Source organism: Panthera onca, chromosome A2 (assembly GCF_046562875.1).
Source record: "Panthera onca isolate mPanOnc1 chromosome A2, mPanOnc1 haplotype 2, whole genome shotgun sequence".
NCBI lineage: Eukaryota > Metazoa > Chordata > Mammalia > Carnivora > Felidae > Panthera > Panthera onca.
The window spans coordinates 26,143,212-26,162,931 of record NC_138340.1 but is presented as its reverse complement, the minus strand read 5'-3'; the positions used below and the strand labels follow the sequence as shown (position 1 = coordinate 26,162,931).

The 19,720-nt window shown below is 47.2% G+C and overlaps 1 protein-coding gene across 4 annotated transcripts in view; it reads right to left on the bottom strand.

The window, feature by feature from the left end:
- Positions 1 to 19,720, bottom strand: part of FLNB (filamin B) — a 142,666-nt gene that overhangs the window by 28,602 nt on the left and 94,344 nt on the right. Inside the window, exons 21-33 of one of the 4 annotated variants that reach the window (XM_060631394.3) lie at positions 18,178 to 18,775; positions 17,347 to 17,520; positions 16,206 to 16,368; positions 15,360 to 15,520; positions 11,513 to 11,680; positions 10,105 to 10,197; positions 9,192 to 9,315; positions 7,797 to 7,953; positions 6,566 to 6,755; positions 4,621 to 4,868; positions 2,119 to 2,190; positions 1,298 to 1,400; positions 564 to 704 (exon numbers count right to left, since the gene is read on the bottom strand). In XM_060631394.3, the coding sequence (XP_060487377.2) occupies positions 564 to 704; positions 1,298 to 1,400; positions 2,119 to 2,190; positions 4,621 to 4,868; positions 6,566 to 6,755; positions 7,797 to 7,953; positions 9,192 to 9,315; positions 10,105 to 10,197; positions 11,513 to 11,680; positions 15,360 to 15,520; positions 16,206 to 16,368; positions 17,347 to 17,520; positions 18,178 to 18,775 (2,392 nt within the window). The remainder of the gene's footprint in view (positions 1 to 563; positions 705 to 1,297; positions 1,401 to 2,118; positions 2,191 to 4,620; positions 4,869 to 6,565; positions 6,756 to 7,796; positions 7,954 to 9,191; positions 9,316 to 10,104; positions 10,198 to 11,512; positions 11,681 to 15,359; positions 15,521 to 16,205; positions 16,369 to 17,346; positions 17,521 to 18,177; positions 18,776 to 19,720) is intronic. The other 3 variants (XM_060631395.3, XM_060631396.3, XM_060631397.3) reach the window with 3 other exon arrangements.

Genomic DNA, 19,720 nt, shown 5'->3' with positions numbered 1-19,720 from the left:
TTTTCCCCACATCATTTTTTAAACCATGTGGAGATGTTGCCTACTCAAAATATTAAATTTAAAAATAGAGAACCATTTGAACAATTAAAAAAAAAAACAAGAATAACACTGTGCTGGTTGATGGACACAAAATCTGAGCTGAATTTCCTTGTCAAGGGCACTGTGAACATAAAGCAGCTTGTTCTCTCTCCCGCCCCCAAACCCCACACTCCATAGGGCTCTGTAGGCCAGGCTGGAAAGTCCCTTCGTGCGCCTCACATTTTTCTCCCAGCTCACCCTGTGGCCACACTCGGCATAGTGACAAAGACAATCATGAAGCTAAGGGCCTGAACTGTGACCCAGGATGCTTAGCTGCATTGTCCCTTCTGGAGAGTGGCTGGATCTGCTGGGGACACGGGCTGTTTGGTTTCACAGGGACACCGACACTGCCTTCCCGATCCTGCCACTGAGAACTGTTTCCCACACAGCAGCCAACTGAACGTCTCTGCAAACCTCCCAGACATTCAGGCCCAAGTCTTGTTGTCCTGCGGGGAGTGCTGGCCAAGGTGCCGAGCCTGACTCACCAGGGATGTGGCTGCCCATGTATTTGATGTGCATCTCATGCAGCCCGACTTCAGTGGGGGCGTATCTGACGGTGACTGTGCCGTCCTTGTTGTCCACAATCTCAGGCGTGGCCGTCTTCCCAGAAGGCATGTGGACCTCTCCTGTTAGAGCACAGGAAGAGAGAGCCATGAGCCCACCAGCGGCTTCCCCCAGAGAGGCTGAGCACAAAGGCCCAGGTGGCCTTCAGAGGCAAGAGCACTCACTGCTGCCTGAAGCATCCAAGATCCACAATGGGAAAACAGAGACACGTTTGCCTTTATTTTGTTCCCTTTTTCTTCTACAAATGCAGCAGGCAACTCAAGTAAAGAGTTTTTTACTTTTGTTCTGACAAATGAGAAGCTCACACAAGACTAGAAAAGACCACAAGGCCAGGAGAATTAGCAGAGTATCAACTCAAAGAGAACGAGGCATTAAAAGGAGGCTAGAAGAGAAAGAAACTCTTGTACAATAGGCTTCAGTGTCAATGTCATATCTGGAAAGGTGCAAGAATAAGAGAAGGCAGGAAAAAAGGAGGGACAGGAACCCGACAGTTGTAATCTCAGGGGCTCATGGACTGATCCCCCCACAGCAAGAAACAGGGGTGCTAGGTTCAGGACCCCAGGTGTCGGGGACAGGTGGAACCACCTCCCAGGCACCCTTCTGGAAAGCTAGTGCAAGCCAGTGAGAACAAAGCGGCTTTCATGACAGTGCTTACCGGTGATTTCTCCTTTTCTGACGGCAAATGGAATGACCAAGTCGAAAGGCTTAAAGCCCAGGCCGTTCATGTCACTCACTGGGACATAGGCCTCCTCGGTTACCTAAAAACAGGAAGCAGTGGTCACTGGGTAAAGTGGACAACCGTGTGGGCCAATGAAACAGCAGAGGGCAGAGAGCAACTGGGAATTTTGCAAGCTAGTGCAGCCGGGGTGTGGGGACGTGGCTGCCCATACAGTACGGGCTTAGTCTAGCTGCCCCCAGGGCCAGAGCAGGACCTGAAGGACTGGAGAAGTCATGCTGACCAATTGCTAAAAATCACTAGGCAGTTTGCTTGTAAAATTCCCAGCAGTGCTCACGGGACAGTGGAAAAGTAAGAGACAGCAATGTCTGTGAGTCCCAAGAGGCTCCACCTGGAAAGGTTTAGTTGCTTGTGGCCTGGAAAAGAAGGTGCGTTTTAAGTGGCAGAAAGTAGCAGCGGGCGGCTTTCCCCCTGAACAGAAACCAAATGTGCTAGTGGCGGCTGAGAGTCAGCAGGAGGGCTTGAGGATGGCCCGTCTTTCTCTGAACCGCGGAGACAGGCTACACCGAGCGTGATCACAGACATGATGGCTGGAGATTCGTGGAGCGCATATGATGACACGGGTGGGTCTCATTACAGAGGAAGCGGGGATCATTGTGACGGACTGATCAGTGGGGGACAAACCAATGACCAGGACACCCAGAGGGCTGAAGCAATCCCCAGAAGCAGGCTGCAGCTTTTCTGAAATGAAGGCTGAGTAAACACAGAAATGCAAAAAGGAGAAAAAAAAAAAAGTGTACCCAGGGCCTGAATCCGGGGGAACATGCATTTACCGGTGCCTCCTCCACGGCCTCGACTTCCCCATCTGTGGCCTGGTCAGTGGCAAATGGAGATTAGTTGGGAATCACATTGAAGGGACATTGCTACTTAGATGCTACAACCTGAGGCTGGCTTCCTCCCCATCTGCTCCGTCTTGCACAGCAGGGAGCCACTCCCTCCAGCAGGAGCCTACATTCTTTCTCCCCTTGTGGAGAGCGAGTGGGATCCTTTCTTCAAAGGTCAAATCCACATGCCCTTTGAACCCACGATCCCACCTCTATGAAGCAGGCCTATCGACATGCTAGCAGGCAAGTCCACAGGTAAATGATGTATGCAAGGCGTTTTACCACAGCTGTTGATGGTCATGAGAACATGACCTAACCTAAAACGTCCAACTGGCAGGGAGTCAGGTAAGTAAATTATGTAAACCTGTACACCTGAAGAAGCTACCAAGTCTGATGAATTAATGTGGAAGGGTACGTATGACACCCTGAGGGATGGAAGCAAGTTGCAAAGCAATGTGTATGATGTGACCCCACGCATGAAGTTGATGTGTGTGTTGTGCAAATGGGAAAAATGAACACTAGTCACTTTCGTGGCATGAAACTGGAAAAGTGGTCTTCTGTTATTTGGTAAGGGTCCATGGTCTTAATGTGTTAAAAGTCTTTATAAGCTCATTTTTGCTTCAAACCACAGACTTCATGTTCCAATCGACCTGATAAAGGAGGGATCGTCTTCTACCACAGTCAACACTGAACTGGAAGGCCACCCCCTGGAGGAAGGCCTACACGCCTGCATTTACTCCTTTGTATTTTGGCATCTGTGGAAAGGGGACTTCATTTAGAAAGGCTTCAATTTTTGAAACAGCCCTCTCCCCATCTTCTAGGGCTCTCTTGTAGCTTGGGGCCATGCAGGGGCAAATTGGCCAGGAGAACGATCTTTCAATGGCCACGCTATGGCCTTCAATCCATTCTCAACAGTGATGAGCAGATAAGCTGGCTTCATGATGTATTTAACTGAACCAGCCTGCTGGGCCTCCCTGATACATGAGCTGTGAAGGCAGTACTGTGTGTTCATGTCCTTTTGGCCACAAGTCTGTAGAGAGAGGCAGGGAATCCACATACAAAGAAAGTCTATCTAGGTAAGGCTGGAAAAAGCTTGGAACAGGAGAATAAAGACCCAAACCAGGTACTGTGGGTGACTGCCCTTTTCTGCCTAGCTCATTGCACCAGCAAGGCCCGGGGACCACTCTTCCATGATGCCTATATATTCTAACTCACCAGATAAAACCCACTACAGACTAAAACGGATTCTTAAAACTGTAACTGGGGCCCTTCTCTGGAAATAAGGATATAAACTCTCTAGCTGCATTTCTTTTCACCCTTTTCTATTGAAGGAGAAAAACACTCCCAAATGAACAGGCTCAAAGTTGACAAGGGCTTACATCCTTGAGACAAAAAGGAGCCTCCAGATTCTTGGCAGAATGTTTACAGATAAACAAATATCTATGGAAAGGGGGAAAAAGGGCTACAATAGATTACAGACTGTTTGGATGGGAGGCGTGGCCTTCTCTTTGGAATGTAGTCTCTTCTCTATCACTACATAAAGTGAAATCGTGAGAAGGGGCTTCGCAGGCTGTGTGGGGCCAAGTCACAGAGGCCTTATAAGAACTTTGTGGTTGAGCACCGCTGTTGCCCGTGGCATCAAAGGACACTGTGTAAGGGGAGACCCACAGCACCTGATGGCTGTCCACAGCAGGCACTCTGGGCTCAGTGAACTTGAGCCTGAGCCTTGTTCCTATACCTCACCTGCAAAAGGGCCAACAATGCTTGGTTTTCTGAAGGTCAAATGAGATTTCTAATATTTTCTTGGCTGAAGAACCTTCATAATCAGAGGAAGGTCCAAAAGTCACTCGCTGAAAATTAAAGAACCTCACCATTCTCTGGCCCAGAGGCCCACATAATGGTTTCCCTTTGCACCAGGTGTTACTATTCAAAAGACATGCTATTTCCCGCACCTATGCAAAATCTGAATCTTTCCAAAACAAAACTGGAGGTACTTTGTGTCCTGGGATACAAGTCAAGTCTGCAGACATAACGGCATCAGGAACCTCTCTCCTCAAGGCCATGGAGATGAGGGAGGAGGAAGGAGGAAGAATAAGCAGAATAAAAAATGTGATGTTTTACTTACAAACATTTTTTGTCAAAGTGTATCTTTCTGAGCTGGGCTTAGGCCAGGATATTGCTTAAGACCCTTAGCATGACAGATACTTTGGTGGCCAATAAGGTTTCTTAAAAACTCTTAGAGCCAAGGGTCTCTGGATTTCTAGAGATTATTCTAGGACTCTATAAGGTCATGACTGCTTAAGAAAAATTTTTTGAAGAAAAAAAAGTGGAAGGGGATGTTCTAGCCAGGATTTAATGAATGGCAGCTGTTACTATTTCTATCCTAGCAGAGTGCTCTAGGGAAGGAATTTTCCTTACCATGACAGTGAAGGGGCTGTTGGGAATATCAACGCCGCCAAAGCGCACATAGATCACATAGGTGCCTGGCTTGGCGGCCGTGTAGAAGATGTCGTAGGTGCCATCCTCGTTCTCGATGACATCAGCCTCAGCCTCGGTGCCGTCTGGGGTCAGAACCGTGCAGGTCACTTTCCCCTTCCCAGCAGTCTTGGCATCAACCACAAAGCCCACTTCCTCGCCGGTTTTCACAGTGGAGGCGATTCCAGGACCTGTAGAAAAGTTCAGGGGAAGAAAATGGAAGCTCTAGCTGTAGACAAGGGCCCTGGAGGCCCGAGAACAAATCTCATATTCATGTGGGTGATTCAAGGCTCAAGCATTCAAGGGTATGGGGATGACAGTCAACTTCCCTAAACAAATATATACTGGGCATTTTCTTAAGGGCAAGGTACACACCAAAGTGATCCAAACACGGTCCCTGCTCTCGAGATGTTCCTAACCTAACCTAACAGGCAGGCAGATGTAGGCCAGGCACCAGGAATGACAGCTCAATGTATTGTGGAAACGTGGAGGAGGAGCTAAGTACAGAAAAAATTATCAATTGTTCTTCAGAGAGGAGTCCTGTAGTACATCTCTATAAATAAAGTCCTAAGAATGTATATCCCAGGGTTGCCACATTGACAAAGGGCTTTTTGAGATAAGGGGAATGGCTGAATTCTGAAGGACAGGTACTCTTGGCTGGGGGGAGACATAGAACCTCTGTCCCCAAACCATGACTAGTCTCTATCTGTCTGACTTGTGGCACCCCTTCATACAGGATCCACATATCAGGAAGTGTAGAAAAGTGAGCTAAAAGCACACTGGCAAAACAATTTAAAAAACCCTCCAAGTGTGTAGAAGCAACAGGGAATGCTAAGAACACGTTGCTCAGACAGTGAGTAGTAGAAGGAAGCCTGGGGCCAGTTTGTGGAAGGCCTTGAATGACAGAGAACTGTGGCCTCCGAGAGCCCCCAGGCTGAGAATATTCTGCTCAGGATTCCGCCCCAGCAAAGGAGGGAATAGGGCCTGGAAAGCAGGGAGTAAGTCCACACCCAGTATCATCACTCCCACAGGTTAGCAAAGGCAATCTAGTCGTACCTGGCACAGCACAGACCTAAGAGGTGGCAAATTGGACTGGCCAGTGTTTCAAAATTTCTCAATTTTTGAGCCCAAAATTGCCAAGTTGAGGAGTTTACAACTTGCTCTAAAAGCCAAAAGTTTTTCCCCATTCAGAACAAGAGAAGATAGGAGAGAAATAGAACACATCCATGGTGGACCTATGTGTGATGTAAAGAGAAGCAAATCTGTTTCATCTCAGAGATGGGGATTCATGTTGAGGAATCTGGTGCAGTAGCATCAGAGTAGCAAGAGCTGTTCTTAGAAACGGAAGGGCCCATGACGGTCTTCATGTCTTAGAAACTGAAGGAAGTATGATGCTCAAATGTATTCCTGGAGACATTCTGAGAGATACAGGCACAGTCTCCAGTGCTAAGGAAAAAACCTAGATCCTTGAACGCGTTTCTCTAACGCTGACCCGAAATGCTCTTGAATAAATCTTGAATAATTAAACCATCGACTCATGAAAGGGAGGCACACATGTGCAGCTTTTCATGGGAGCCACTATCTCTCAACCAAAGCGCCCACTTCAAAAGTAACATAATAATAGCTTCCATGTGCCTGGCACCGTGCTAAGCATTGTTCGTGCCTGACCTCATCTGACCTTTGCAATAACCCTGCAAAACGATCTCTGATCCTGAGAAGAGTTTCTTGAATTCAAATGTTCTCAGCAAGATCTTCTATCTGAGTCTGACTGAAGCTCAGGGTGGTTGAGCAACCTGCCCTAATCACGTAGCTATTAAGTGGTAGAGACGGGCTAGCCCTTGGCTTTCTGATTCCAAAGCCCACACTCCTGACCTTGACCTGCACTCACCTGTGGCCAGACACTTGCTGGCATCTCCTGTCTGTGTGGCCCGGATGCGGTAGGGAGACAATGGGATGTCATCCCCCCCATAGGTGACCCCAATCATATAGCGTCCGGTCTTGTCAGGGATATAGGTGACAGCATACGTGCCATCTTTATTGTCGTGGACAGTGGCTCTTTTGGGCTTTCCCTCTTGGTCCTGGGAATCACAGAGAAATGCTATTTAAGATGCTGTCATCAAGATGTAGAAACCATTCATGGGAAACCGAAACACATTCTGCTCATTGATTTACACCCCTCTTCAGGAAGAGACAGAATTACTGGCTTAATACAATCTTTTTGGGGGGTGGGGCTAGGGAGAAGAAAGAGTCACAGATCTCTTTAACACCATATGGACATGGTCAATGTTTAGGAATTTTTCGGTCAAGTGAACATGTAGTGATTGAGCTCCGGATCCACTAAAATACAGGGAGACAAGAGGGCTCCTGCACTTGCACCACCACATCCACTCTCTCCCTTTTGTCTTTAGTAAAAGGTGCCCAATTCTTGGCTGGGTGGGCTGCTCCCACCTCCTAGCATCCTCTGCTACCAGGTATGGCCATGTGACTTGTGACAAAGTTCCAATAAATGCGAGAGAAGTGGAAGTACACAGAGCTGCTTGAAGTGGCTCATTGACTCAAAAGTCCCCTTTTCCCCTGCTGCTCCTCTTCCTCCTTCCAGCTTGCCATGTGCATCAGAGGGCCCGTGGTCCACGAGGAGGCCTCCAGAAGAAGCCACAGTCAGGACACAGGAGCAGAGAGATGGAGCCTGCTTCTCTGCGGAGCCATATAGCACCCAGGTGGCTTGCCTCCCGGCTTGTTTAAACAGAGAGAATAATCCCATGTTTAAGCCACTCTTGTTTGCCGGGTATATTGTGATACGCAGCAAAGCTTAGTCCTAACTAATCCGATGAGTAATTGAAAACATTTTAAAAGAAAAACAGAGGAACAGATATAATAGAGATCAAAATACATGAGATTCATCCACACGTGGTATTTGGAGCTACCCCTTCAGACCTCTCAGGCAAGCATGTTTGTTCTCTGGCACAATTACTGACTCTCTGGTCGGAAAAAAAAAACAAAAAACTGTCAAACACTTGCATCAGGCCAGAAATTGGTTATTAAAACCTTATTCTTATCCCTGGCCAGGAAATCAGGTCTTTATTAATAAAGTTGGACCCTAGAAGAGAACTCAAAGTTACCGTTATCTGAACAGCAAGCAGGCCTTCCCCGGCATCTCTGGCATCGATTGCAAACTCCACAGGCAGACTGGCAGGCACACCATAGGAGCTGAGGCCAGGGCCACTGGCAGTCACTTTGCTGGCATCATATGTGGGAAGGACCTTGACCTTAAAGGGACTTGAAAGACACACACACACATCCCCAGTCAGTGTGGATACCATCAACCATCAACCCCTGCTACATCTTTATCTCCCTTACACAGAGACTGGGCTTGAAATGAGGGATTTCTATAGCAGATAAGATAGTGGGTGCCTTAAGTACCTTAGACCCAGCAGAAATTTACAACCATGTAACCATCATATGACAGACTGGCTTTCCCTGAGTGCATTCCATGCGATACACACTAATCCCCAAGTTGATTTGGGAGACAAGGTTAACTCACTGTTGTTATGCTAAGAAAATGGTTACCAAAATGGGAAGGGAATATTGGAATTAAGAGACAATACTGGAACAAATAATTAGAATAATAAAATTAATATTCTATCATCTTCTTTTCTATTTTTAGAATGCTTTAGATGGTGAATTACCTATTAACAAAGTAATACATAAATATAATATATAAATTATGTATTTCTATATACCTAGAGCTATATGTATATTAGGGGTATGGGCAAAATTTTTTCATCTTAAGGAGTAGAAAAAGAAACCTTCAGAGGCTGTTTGGAGAGTGGAAGAATGTAGGAAACATTTCATATTAATATGACTGAGGAATAGGTTTCTATCCAACACCCTCTGGGAATGCTATTGCCAACCAAATCCTCAAAAGAAGTAAAAAAGTAAAAAAAAAGTAAAGAAGTCAAAAAGTAAAAATCTTTGTCCTAATCAGAAAACTACTTGCAAGGCCACCAGAAAGAAGACTTTGATGAATTAATGCATTCCTTGTTTCTTCAAAGATTCCCAACTCCTTAATTTTAGCTTGTCTTTAAATTAAAGATGGCTGAAAAGAACAAAGTAGGAGGAAACAGGATGCTAAGAAAGGAGCAGACACAAATATCAAGGCTAGTGTATTGATATACCTGTGCAGAGCATGAAGGTTCTCAGTGATACCTGCTGATCTGATGGGTGGATGGATGGGTGGATAGATGGCTGGGTGGGTGAGTGGGTGTGTGGATTGATGGATGGATGGATGGATGGATGGATGGATGGATGGATGGACGGACGGTTGAGTGGATGGATGGATGGTTGGGTGGATGGATGGGTAGGTGGGTAGATAGACCAGTGGGTGGGTGGATAGGTGGATGGACAGATGGATAAATGAATGGATGAGTGGATCACCAAGGCAGTGCTGGTCAATCCTGCAGAGGAGTAGGCTTCAGGCTGGTTTGGACCCTCTTCTGTAAGTGTCAGGAGCTTACCTACGAGGGATCTCTTCATCAGCGTATTTAACCGAGACCATGTAAGGCCCCTCCTGGGATGGGGTGTAGGTCACTGTGTGTGTGCCATCCCCATTGTCCACTATGTTCACCGGCTCCACCAGGCCTGAGAACAGAAATGATAAGTCTGAGGAACTGCTTGGACTCTCCTTCACTCCACCCTGGGCTGAGTTTGAAACAGAATCACATTCATCCCAAACCAATCACATTGGTTTCCACTGATGAGTAACATTAAGGCAGGCAGGCCATAATCAGAGGCCTGAGAAATCACAGGAGACAGGATCCCCAATTCATGGTTGCAGAAATGACCCCAAGAGACACCTTCAGCTTTCTGTTGGCTAAAGTACACTCAGTCAGCCCTTGAGTATAATTAAGGAGACTGCCCGTGCTTGTGCAAAGATGCATGTTGCAGACATGCTCTACCCTTTCAAGCTGGTTAGGCATGCTTGGGATGTGGCAATTTTACTGTACAGCTGAGGAAGGGCCAAAGAGTCCACAATTCTGAACAGAAAAATTAACCAATGGGCTGGCCAGTCAAGACTTATGGCCACCTTTGATCAAAGACCAGTATGGCGCTGGCAGGATGGGCATAGGTGCAGGACAGGTGAGGGTGTCAATCTCATGGGGTGAGGGGACCTTCAAAGTGATGCCTACAGGGGATGGTTAGAGACTATGTTAAAACATAATCAAGGCATGCATTGCGTTGGTAGATTCCAGATCCCAGTTCTGAACGTGAGCATCAAGGATGGGTTAACCGCAGAGTAGGTTAAGCAAAGCATGGTCTACTCAGTAAGCAAAGCAGAGGAGGCAGGAGCAAGGCAATGTGAAGGATGAAGCCAGCAAGAGGCATTCAGGTCACATAAATTAGAGCAGCAGGCAATAGGAAAATGCAAACCTGTCTCCGTAAAGTCACCCTTCGGGTCACCTTTAAAGAACTCTGAAATGGCTTTCAAGGGGCTGCGCCATGACTGGGAATCCACCTCATCAACTAAAATTAAAAGGCTGTTACTTCAGAGTCCTCCATAATAATATAATAGAGGTAGATATCTAAGTAAAGCACCCCCTCCTCTCTCTCTCTCTCTCTCTCTCTCTCTCTTTCACTCACACACACACACACACACACACACACACACACACACACACACACACACAGGTCATACAAGCTCAGTAACTATTAGAATCAGATTCCAGCCCCATGACCTCATTTCCCTCAAACCACGTCTGCCCTGAGCTTCAAAGGGCATAACCTCCTGCTGAACCCCATTAAGGAGAAAGTTCCTCTTCAAAGAAGGAAGCCCCCAATTGCCATTTCTGTGAAGCCAAGAACACATCACTGGGGAAAAATCCAGATAATTTAAGAAATTAAGCAGAGAATGGCACACTTTAAATGCTAGAAGAGGAAATGTGATCGTCTACCAAATAAGGTAAACTTCAATGCACTTCAGGGCTTTGTCCCAAAATGGCCTGCTAGCCTTACTGAACCCCAGTGTTCCAGGCTGCCAACAGGGCAGGCCAAACTGGCAACAAAGGCCATTTCCCAAGAGACCCTCTCCCTCCAGGAAGTTGGGACAATGACAAAGCCATGTGTCACATGGGAGGAGTAGCTGTCATTTCCAGAAATTTGGAGTGTGTTCCACATGGGCACAAAGGCACCTCGAAGAAAATTATCACCTCCAACCCCATTGCCCACCCAAATTCTAGACCAACCCCAGTCACCTCACAAATGCTGAAATGTGTAACCAAGCAGTTTTAACAGTATTACATGGGAGAGCCCAAAGACTACTTGCTTCATCTCACTACTTAAGAAAAATAAAAATTTAAAAAGATATTTAGAGGGGCTCATGGGTGGCTCAGTCAGTTAAGTGTCCGACTTTGGCTCAGGTCATGATCTCACGGTTTGTGGGTTCGAGCCTCGCATTGGGCTCTGTGCTGACAGCTCAGAGCCTGAAGCCTGCTTCTGATTCTGTGTCTCCCTCTCTCTGCCCCTCCCCTGGGGCTCATGGTCTGTCTCTCTCTCTCTCTCAAAAAAAATAAATAAAAAGCATCAAAAAAATTTTTTTTTTAATTTAAGAAGACACTCAGAGCCATATTATTAAATAGGGGAAAGACCACTAGAGAAAGAAGAGGTCTGCCTGCTTATTAAGCAGGAGCTTCTCCTGTTTAGAGTATGGAGCAATAAAACAATTTAAGAAATTTAATTTTAAGTTCATGACCAAACTCAAAAGTAAAGTGCCTGCTGTGGCTCACGGCTGCCCCCATCTGGGGCAGGTGAATGTCAGCAGGGGGGCAGGATGCATATTCACCTCGTGGGCCCAGGACCCTCACTTCCAGTGGGGCCAGGCCGGCCTTGCTGCTGTCCACTGTGAAAGACTGCAAGATGCGAGCTCGGACACCGGAGCCCAGTCCGGGGCCAGCAATCTTGACCTTGCTAGGATCCACGACATCTTTCACTGGAACTCTGAAGGGACTGCCTGGAAAACAAGTCACAGGATTCTGAGCACGGGAGCCTTGCCTTGTGTGCACCCAGAATCACACTGCTGCTCTGCATGGGCCCTTGGTGGTTTGGACCTTAGTCAGTTCCCCCCACCTTGCTGTGTGTGCACCCATGTGCATCCACTCCATGCAGACACTGTGCCAGGTGCTGGGCCCAGAGTGGCTAATGGCCCTTGAGGAACCCACAATGTAGAAGGGCGAGGCACACAAGGCACTGTACTATCACATAACATGTTAAGGGCATGGACAAGCCCTGGTGGGGCACTTAGAAGACAATGAGTCCAGTCTTCAGGAGGCCAGGGGAAGCTTTCCAGTGACATTGAAGCTGAGACATGAGAGTGAACAGATAGCATCCAGGGAAGCAGATGGAGAGGGGTTTTAAGCTGTGATGGGCATATGCAGAGGACTGGAGGTGAGGGGAAAGACAGGCTATTGAGGAAAATGAAGGAAGACAGCTGAGTGGTGGAAGAAAGAAGTGGAAAGGGCTATAGAGGCAGGGAGGCCTTTTGGCCCACATTCAATATTCTCTCCCCAAACAGCTCCCGAGGGCTTCCTGGAATCCTCCCCCAGCAACGTAGCCTGCTTGGTTCCCTGGTCATTGGGTGAACCCTTGCTTTCTCCCTGTCAGCTGTGGTCCTCTGACTCTTTGAAGGTATTGGTTTTAAAGACCAAGTTAACAGAAAATGCTGTGTGATCAGGATTTGCAAGACGAGCACTGAACAGAGAAGCCAGGGCTGGACCAGGGACCCTCATGGGATTCCCCCACCAAGGGGGACAGAGGAAGACCTCCTCAGAGCTGAGTCAGAAACGGGAGCCCCAATGGCTCTGGAATCATGCCCCCCTCTGGCTTCCAAGTCCATCACCGAGGGGCAGTGATATGCATCTCTTGCTGTGCGCAGAAGTCCTTGTGTTCCCCAAGAAGGCTGGCAAAATTAATGACTTCTAACTGCCACACAAACTCAGGTGTCTCTGCTTTGCATCCCCCCCCCAAATTTATCTGTTGTAGAATTAGGGGTGGTACATTACAAGATCACACAAAGAACAGAGACCTTGGCTTTTTAGCAATAGCTGGGTTTTGACGGCATCAAAGTTTTCAGCTAGCTGAAATAAATGGCTGACCCTGGCAAAGACAAACATCACCCTCCATGTTTGGGTTTAGGGAAACAAAAGGGAGCTTCAGTTTACAGAGAAACGGCTGAGAATTTCAGTGTCAGCAGGTGATGGCCATCGACTACCCCTGAGGCTGATCTCCAAGTCAGAGCCCCCACTGGAAGGTGTCTGAACTCTGCATGAGAGTAGCCAAGAACTAACAAAATGACTTTAGACCCGAGGTATGAGGTGGCAGATACCAAGCATTACCTGCCCCCCATGCTGTGCCCCAGGCAGACATCAAAAACCAATCACAGCAGCTCTTCTTCCTGATGCCCTTATGTCAGTTGATCCAGTTGATCTAAGAACCACCACCAACCGACCACAGCTGGCCCACCAGAGGAAACTAATAGGCCACAGCGGGTAAACTAATAACTCCAATACAGGTCTGTACCAGGCCAGGAAACACTGGACTATGTTTAACCAATCAGAATTCCCATGAGAGCAAATCAGAAGCTAGCAGGTATGTTTCACAGCTCAACACCATATGAGTTACCTTAGCTAAGCAGCCCAATACTAAGACAACTAACCAACACTTTCCTAAATAACTCTGCCTGGGAAGGGCCTGGGATCTGGGAAAAGCTGGTATTCAGCTCTGAGAGGCAACAGAGAGTCTGAAGCATGAAGACATACCATCTACCTCTGGTAAGAAAATTCCAAGTGGGTCTCTCTTTATTGTAATTCTCAAAGATGGCTGTCTGCTTCATGCTCATGCATCAGCCACAGGGGTCCAAGCCCGCACCCTCTTCTGCAAGGGGAACTCCAAAGCTGATGGCATCCACCAGACCTTCCCAATAAAGTCAGAACGGTGTTGTTATCTCCACGACCAGGAGATTGTCTTCTCCACTGCTCCCTGCCTGGGTGATGATGTGGATACCTACCACATCATCTCTCCTGAGAACAGCCTTCCATCTGTTCTCTGTACTCTCCTCTACCATCCCCCCAACTGCAGAGCTGCAGAGCTCCAAAAGATACCCAAGGCTCTGCATTCTGTCACTGAGCCCTGTTCTTTCTTTGTAGCAGTTATCAGGAGAAGTCGCATAAACACCAGCCAGGAAGTTCCCGGAGCTCAAGAGCTTTGACTGTCTTGTCCATGACTGAATGCGTCTTGACTAGTGCTTACAGGGATTTAGAAAGCTATGATCAGCTGCAAAGCCAAGTTTGAGGAGAAACTTACCAATTTAAGTTTCTTAAACTTAAAAAGACTTAAGCCTTCAAAGAAAATCTAAGCCTTCATAAAATTAAGGCTTAAATGAACATCTGAGGAGCATTAATTTGAGCTGAATGTCAATGCTTTCAGATCAACGTGAGAGGAAGAGTGAGTTTGAACGTGTGCACACGTTTGCATGTAATAAAGGAGGGAAACATACAGATTCAGGAAACTGTTTGGTCAATGCACACTCCACTTCCCTGGGAGTAAGTCGAAAACCTAAAAGTAAGCTCCTCAGCCTGGTCCTTCCCCTTCCGTCTCACCCTGGCTTATGACTTTTAGGGCAAGAATAATACTGACCAACCCAAGGCTCTTCCTGCCCCAGGAGTCTTGGGGGTAGGGTTCCAACCTCTTTCTCAACATATCTAAGCCAAGGCATAGGCTGACTCAGAGGCAGCCCCTAGAGTCCTTACCTGTGTCCACTCCATACCACAGTCACCTACCCATCTAGATCTGTGTTGAGTGGCAACTGTTTCATTAAATGAGCAGAAGCAGAACCTATGAAAATCCCTCCCCTGGAGCATGAAAGGTGGAGGGCCCTTTGCCACTTAAGTCATGTATTTCCTCATTGTTTCAATCATGTATAGCAGTGGTTCTCAACTAGGGATGATTTTGTCCCCAAATGGATACTTGGCAATATCTAGAGACATTTTTGGTTGTCACAAAATGAAGGGGGGTGGAATGCTACTCAATACCCTACAATGCACAGGACAGCCTTCCCACAACAAAGATTTATCCCACCCCCAATTTTTTATGTAATCTCATCAACCCAACATGGGACTCAACCTCACAACCCTGAGATCAAGAGCTGCATATACCACCTCCTGAGCCAGCCAGGCACCCAACAAACCCTGTTTTATAGCCAGTGCATATACTACATCATTAAATAGAAAAGAAATTAATAAAAATTTGAGTCTGCGTGTCTCTTTTGGCTACCAGGACTGTCAATGAAAAACAGAAAGTAAGAAAACACGCCTAAGGTGCGTAAGAACCAACCATAGAATAAAATGGAGATTTTCAACGTTCTAAAAAAAAAAAAAAAATCAGCTTTCACTTAAATTAGGTCCTCCAACATGTGAGCAACCATTTGCAGTCAAAATGCCAAGTTGATGTGTTCTGCCATGTTACTGGTCCTCCTGGCAGGTGGGATATTCTTGGAGATGCAGCCATAAAGCAAATTCTCCCTTTGCAGTCACTGCAAATATCAGACTCTTTCTCCACTCAGAGATAAGCAAAACAAAACGTGCTTTCACGCGAAATCAATTGTTCTTTGGGTACCTTTCTGAGGGAAGCCTTACCAGGGATGTGGGCTCCTCCGTATGTGATGTTAACGTCATAGTCCCCTGGAGCAAAGGGGACGTACTCAGCGCTGCAGCTACCATCTTTGTTGTCTCTGCAGTTGATCTTCGACTCTGATGGGCCTTCGACAGTTATGCCAAGCCCACCAATTCCTGCCCCTCTGGAAAGTGTGGAGAAGAAAGCACAGTGGTACTAGTGGTTCATGCTAGTCTGCCTATTGTCAAAACTATTTAAAATCCCTCTATAAACGATCCCATGTAGCCAACCTGACTCAACTACTGTGACGCCTCTCACACAGAAGATTTCTCAACAGTATAAGACAGATTTAACCTCTCCTTTCCAATGCTTATTCTTCTTTTGATTAAAAAAAAATTTTTTTTTTTTAATGCTTATATGGGGCGGGTGGGGAGAGAGAGAGACAGCAGGAGAGGGGCAGAGAGAGAGGGACAGAGTGAGGATCCCAAGCAGGCTCCATGCTGTCAGTGCAGAGCCTGACACAGGGCTCGAACTCACAAACCCATGAGATCATGACTTGAGCTAAAATCAAGAGTCAGATGCCCAAACAACTGAGCCGCCCAGGCGCCCCATAGGAGGCATACTTCTAATATCTCACCTAACTATGAGATTGGCTATATATATTTCTGCATTATCAAGTTAAGGAGCTTCCATCTAGTTCTGCTTTGCTCAGCAATTTTATGACTATCACCAGGAGCTTTCTGGTAACTTTTTGAGTACCAGACTCCATGACACATACGCAGAATACACCCGTAAAACTCAGAGCAGTTGAACTACCTAAACCTACTCTTTTTAGAGAGTCAACACACAGAGCCCAGGACCCTGCTTACCTAGTAACCACGGTGAAGACATTGGGTTTGTTGGTAAAGGCCTCTTTCAACCCAGGTCCTTGGGCTTGAACCCGAGATGGCTGGCAGCCTTCGGTTACAGCCACTTTGAAGGGACTATTTGGGACAGGTACATCATCGTAGGTCACCTCCACTACATGGAGACCTGTTCAAAAACAACAAACAGAAGCATATTTGTACAGGAGTCACCTATTTGTGGGAAATAACACTCTAGTGCAGAGTTTCACCTAGTACCCATACCTACCTGCTATACCATGTTATTTGCAACAAGTGGGTTAAAGAAATAGTACAACATCGGTATGATTTGATTCTTTTTAAATGCACTTGTTTATTTATGCTTTCTGTTCACCTGACAGACACATAACTCTCCCTCCCTGACACACATATGCACAAGGTCTCTCCTCCAAGCAAATAACAAGTTAGTCATCTTAAATGTATTATCCTGATCTGGAAACACTCCATGCAGTCATTAGCCAAGAGACAAAGGGGGAATCCATGAAATAGAATATACATGCATTTACATAAAGAGATTGGAAGTATCTGCACCAAAATATTTATAGGAATCACATATCCAAGTAATGAGGATATATGGTACTTTTAATTGTTTACCTTTTTGTTATTTATCAAATTAAAAAATGTTTTTATTAATGTTTATTTTTGAGAGACAGAGTGTGAGTGGGTGAGGGGCAGAGAGAGAGGGAGACACAGGCTCTCGGCTCTGAGCTGTCAGCACAGAGCCCAGTGCGGGGCTCAAACCCATGAACCGCAAGATCATGACCTGAGCCAAAGTAGGACGCTTAACTGAGTCACCCAGGTGCCCCTCAAATTTTTAAATAATTTTAATATTCAAGAAATAAATTATGTAAAACAAACTCTATAAACGGGCAATACGCATGACATCACTCATAACCTGCTCGGGTGAGCCTGAGGCTAAACCTGGCCCAAGTGTCAACATATAAGGAGGCATTATAGGGGAGGGAGATTTCCACATGTCCCTGTCACTTTGTACATGCCTCTGCTGAGACAGGCCAGATGCATGAGGCAGGAGTCAACACCAGTCACCAAACGAAATGGCCCAGCACAGCTATGAACAAGGGTCATGTCCAAGGAGAAATCAACTCACCTTTCTCAAAGGGCGTGTACTCCACCTGGTAGGTCCCATCAGCATTGTCTGTGACGAAGCACTCGGTAGAGGCCCCTGAGGGGTTGGCGACATGGGCTTTGATGTGGTCACCCCCAACCTGTGTCAGGGGCCGTGAGTCAACCGTGAAGTCGGTGGTGGCCTCACGAAACACATCTGCAGAGCAATCACACAGATAAGAACGTCACCTATACCTGGGACCCAGGACCAAATCCAAGAACCAAGGTCCTTGCACTTTAGATACGTTAGGTCTAGTTTCAGTGACAGCAGACAACTGTTTTCTCTGACTCTCAAAATCAACAATATTAATGACCACCTCCCCCTACCACCACCCTGCAAAAGCTGCTTCCTCCCGGGTAGTCCGTGGAAGCCCCAGTGAGAACACAACCACTTGTACACTTTTTGGACAAAGGTGGGGTCTGGGAACAGGTTAAAGGACAAAGACAGATCTGCTCTGCAGCAAGTGTGGTATTAGCACCACATCTGAAACCTTTTCAATTCAGTGTCAAAAATGAAAGATCTTGAATTCCCACATAAAAATCAAGGTTTTTAACTCTGCCAGAGAAATAGGAAAATCTGCAGGCAGTGCTGGGCCCTGTTCCCCACAGAGAAACGTGAGGGTCAGGCAGCAGAAATGCCATGTGCCCACTCCTTTGCCATGGTCCTTCTCTTCTGGATGCAGAGAGCACAGGTGAGTGTTTTCTTACACCCCACCTGGCCCCAGTGGGCATATGAGTTCAGAGCTCCACTCAGCTTCTGGGGACCCCTAAGTCCCAAGCTATTTTGCAGCTTCCCTCTCTTTATGAAACCTACCTTTTCCTTCTATTCCTGGCCCAAAGACTTTGACCCTGCTGGTGTCCACAGCAGGCTCCACCTTGACCCTGGTGGGGAAGTGGGGCACGAGCTCGCCTCCATACTTCATGGTCAGTGTGTACATGCCGGCGGTCAGGGGCACATAGGTCACCGCATAGGTGCCGTCTTTGTTGTTTTCAATACAGACTTCGGCTTTCGCTCCCGAGTCTGACACGGCTTCCAGGCCCAGGGCCCCGGGCCCTGCTTCCGAACAGTCAACACTCAGCAGCCCAGCTTCGCCCACTTTCCCATGCTGGAGACCTGGCCCCGAAGCCACGACTTTAGAGGGGTCGAAAGGCATTTCAATATCGGCTTTGAAGGGAGAACCAGGTATATGGACCTCTTCAAAGAGAATGTTGACAAAGTACTCCCCGGGCTTTGTGGGCAGGTAGGAGACAGAGCACGTGCCATCGCCATTGTCAGAGCATTCAATTTTGGCCTCGCATGGGCCTTCCACGGTGAGGCCCAAACCTCCGGTGCCCGCTCCTTTGGTGTCGATGGTGAACTCCGCGGGCTTGCCCACGAGACCACCTTCAAGGCCAGGACCATGGGCCTTCACCTATTTGAACAGAGAATAAAAGTCAAACTGCGCCTGATGCTGGAGTGGCTGCTCGGCCAGCACCACCTCACACCCCAGCCTGCAATCAGGCCTCTCAGCTGAGTGGCCTTTCTCCCTGGGGCCTAACTCATGTCACACAGACCCGAGTTGGAGCCACGGTGCAATCCAGGCTGCAGATGGCTACCAAAGGGAGACACAGCTGCAAGCTCAGTCAACACTGAAAGCTACAGCACCGAGGTGTGGCCCTCTGAAGCCCGGCATGTGACTTCCACTCTGCCATGCCCAGCATTCCCGAACCACAGGGCTGGAGGTGGAGACTAACAAACACACGCGGGGCTGAACGCTTGTAGCATGGTTTTATGGGCCTCCCTGTTGCTTGGAAGGCTACACCTCCCTCAACAAACTCCACATAATAAAAAACTGCAATGGTGGATACCTGTCCTTCTACATTTGTCCAAACCCATAGAATGTAGACCACCAAGAGTGAACCCTTGTGCAAACTACGGATCTGGGGTGAACAGGATGTCAGCGTAGGTCCGTCAGTTAGAACAAACATAGAACTCTGCTGGGTGATGGTAATAATGGGGAGGCTGTGCACATGCAGGCACAGGAGGTATGAGGGAAATCTCTGTACCCTCCTCTCAATTCTACTAGGAACCTAAAACTGCTCTAAAAACAAAAATCTAATAAAATTTTTAATTTATTTATTAAAAATTTTTTTTTGAAGGTTTATTTTTCAGACAGAGAGAGAGAGAATTTGAACGGGAGAGGGGCAGAGAGAGAGAGAGGGAGAGAAAGAACCCCAAGCAGGCTCTGTGTTGTCAGTGCAGAGCCCGACACAGGGCTTGATCCCACAAACCATGAGATTGTGACCTGGGCCGAGGTCAAGAGTCAGATGCCTAATTGACTGAGCCACCCAGGTGCCCCACTCATATATTTTTATGT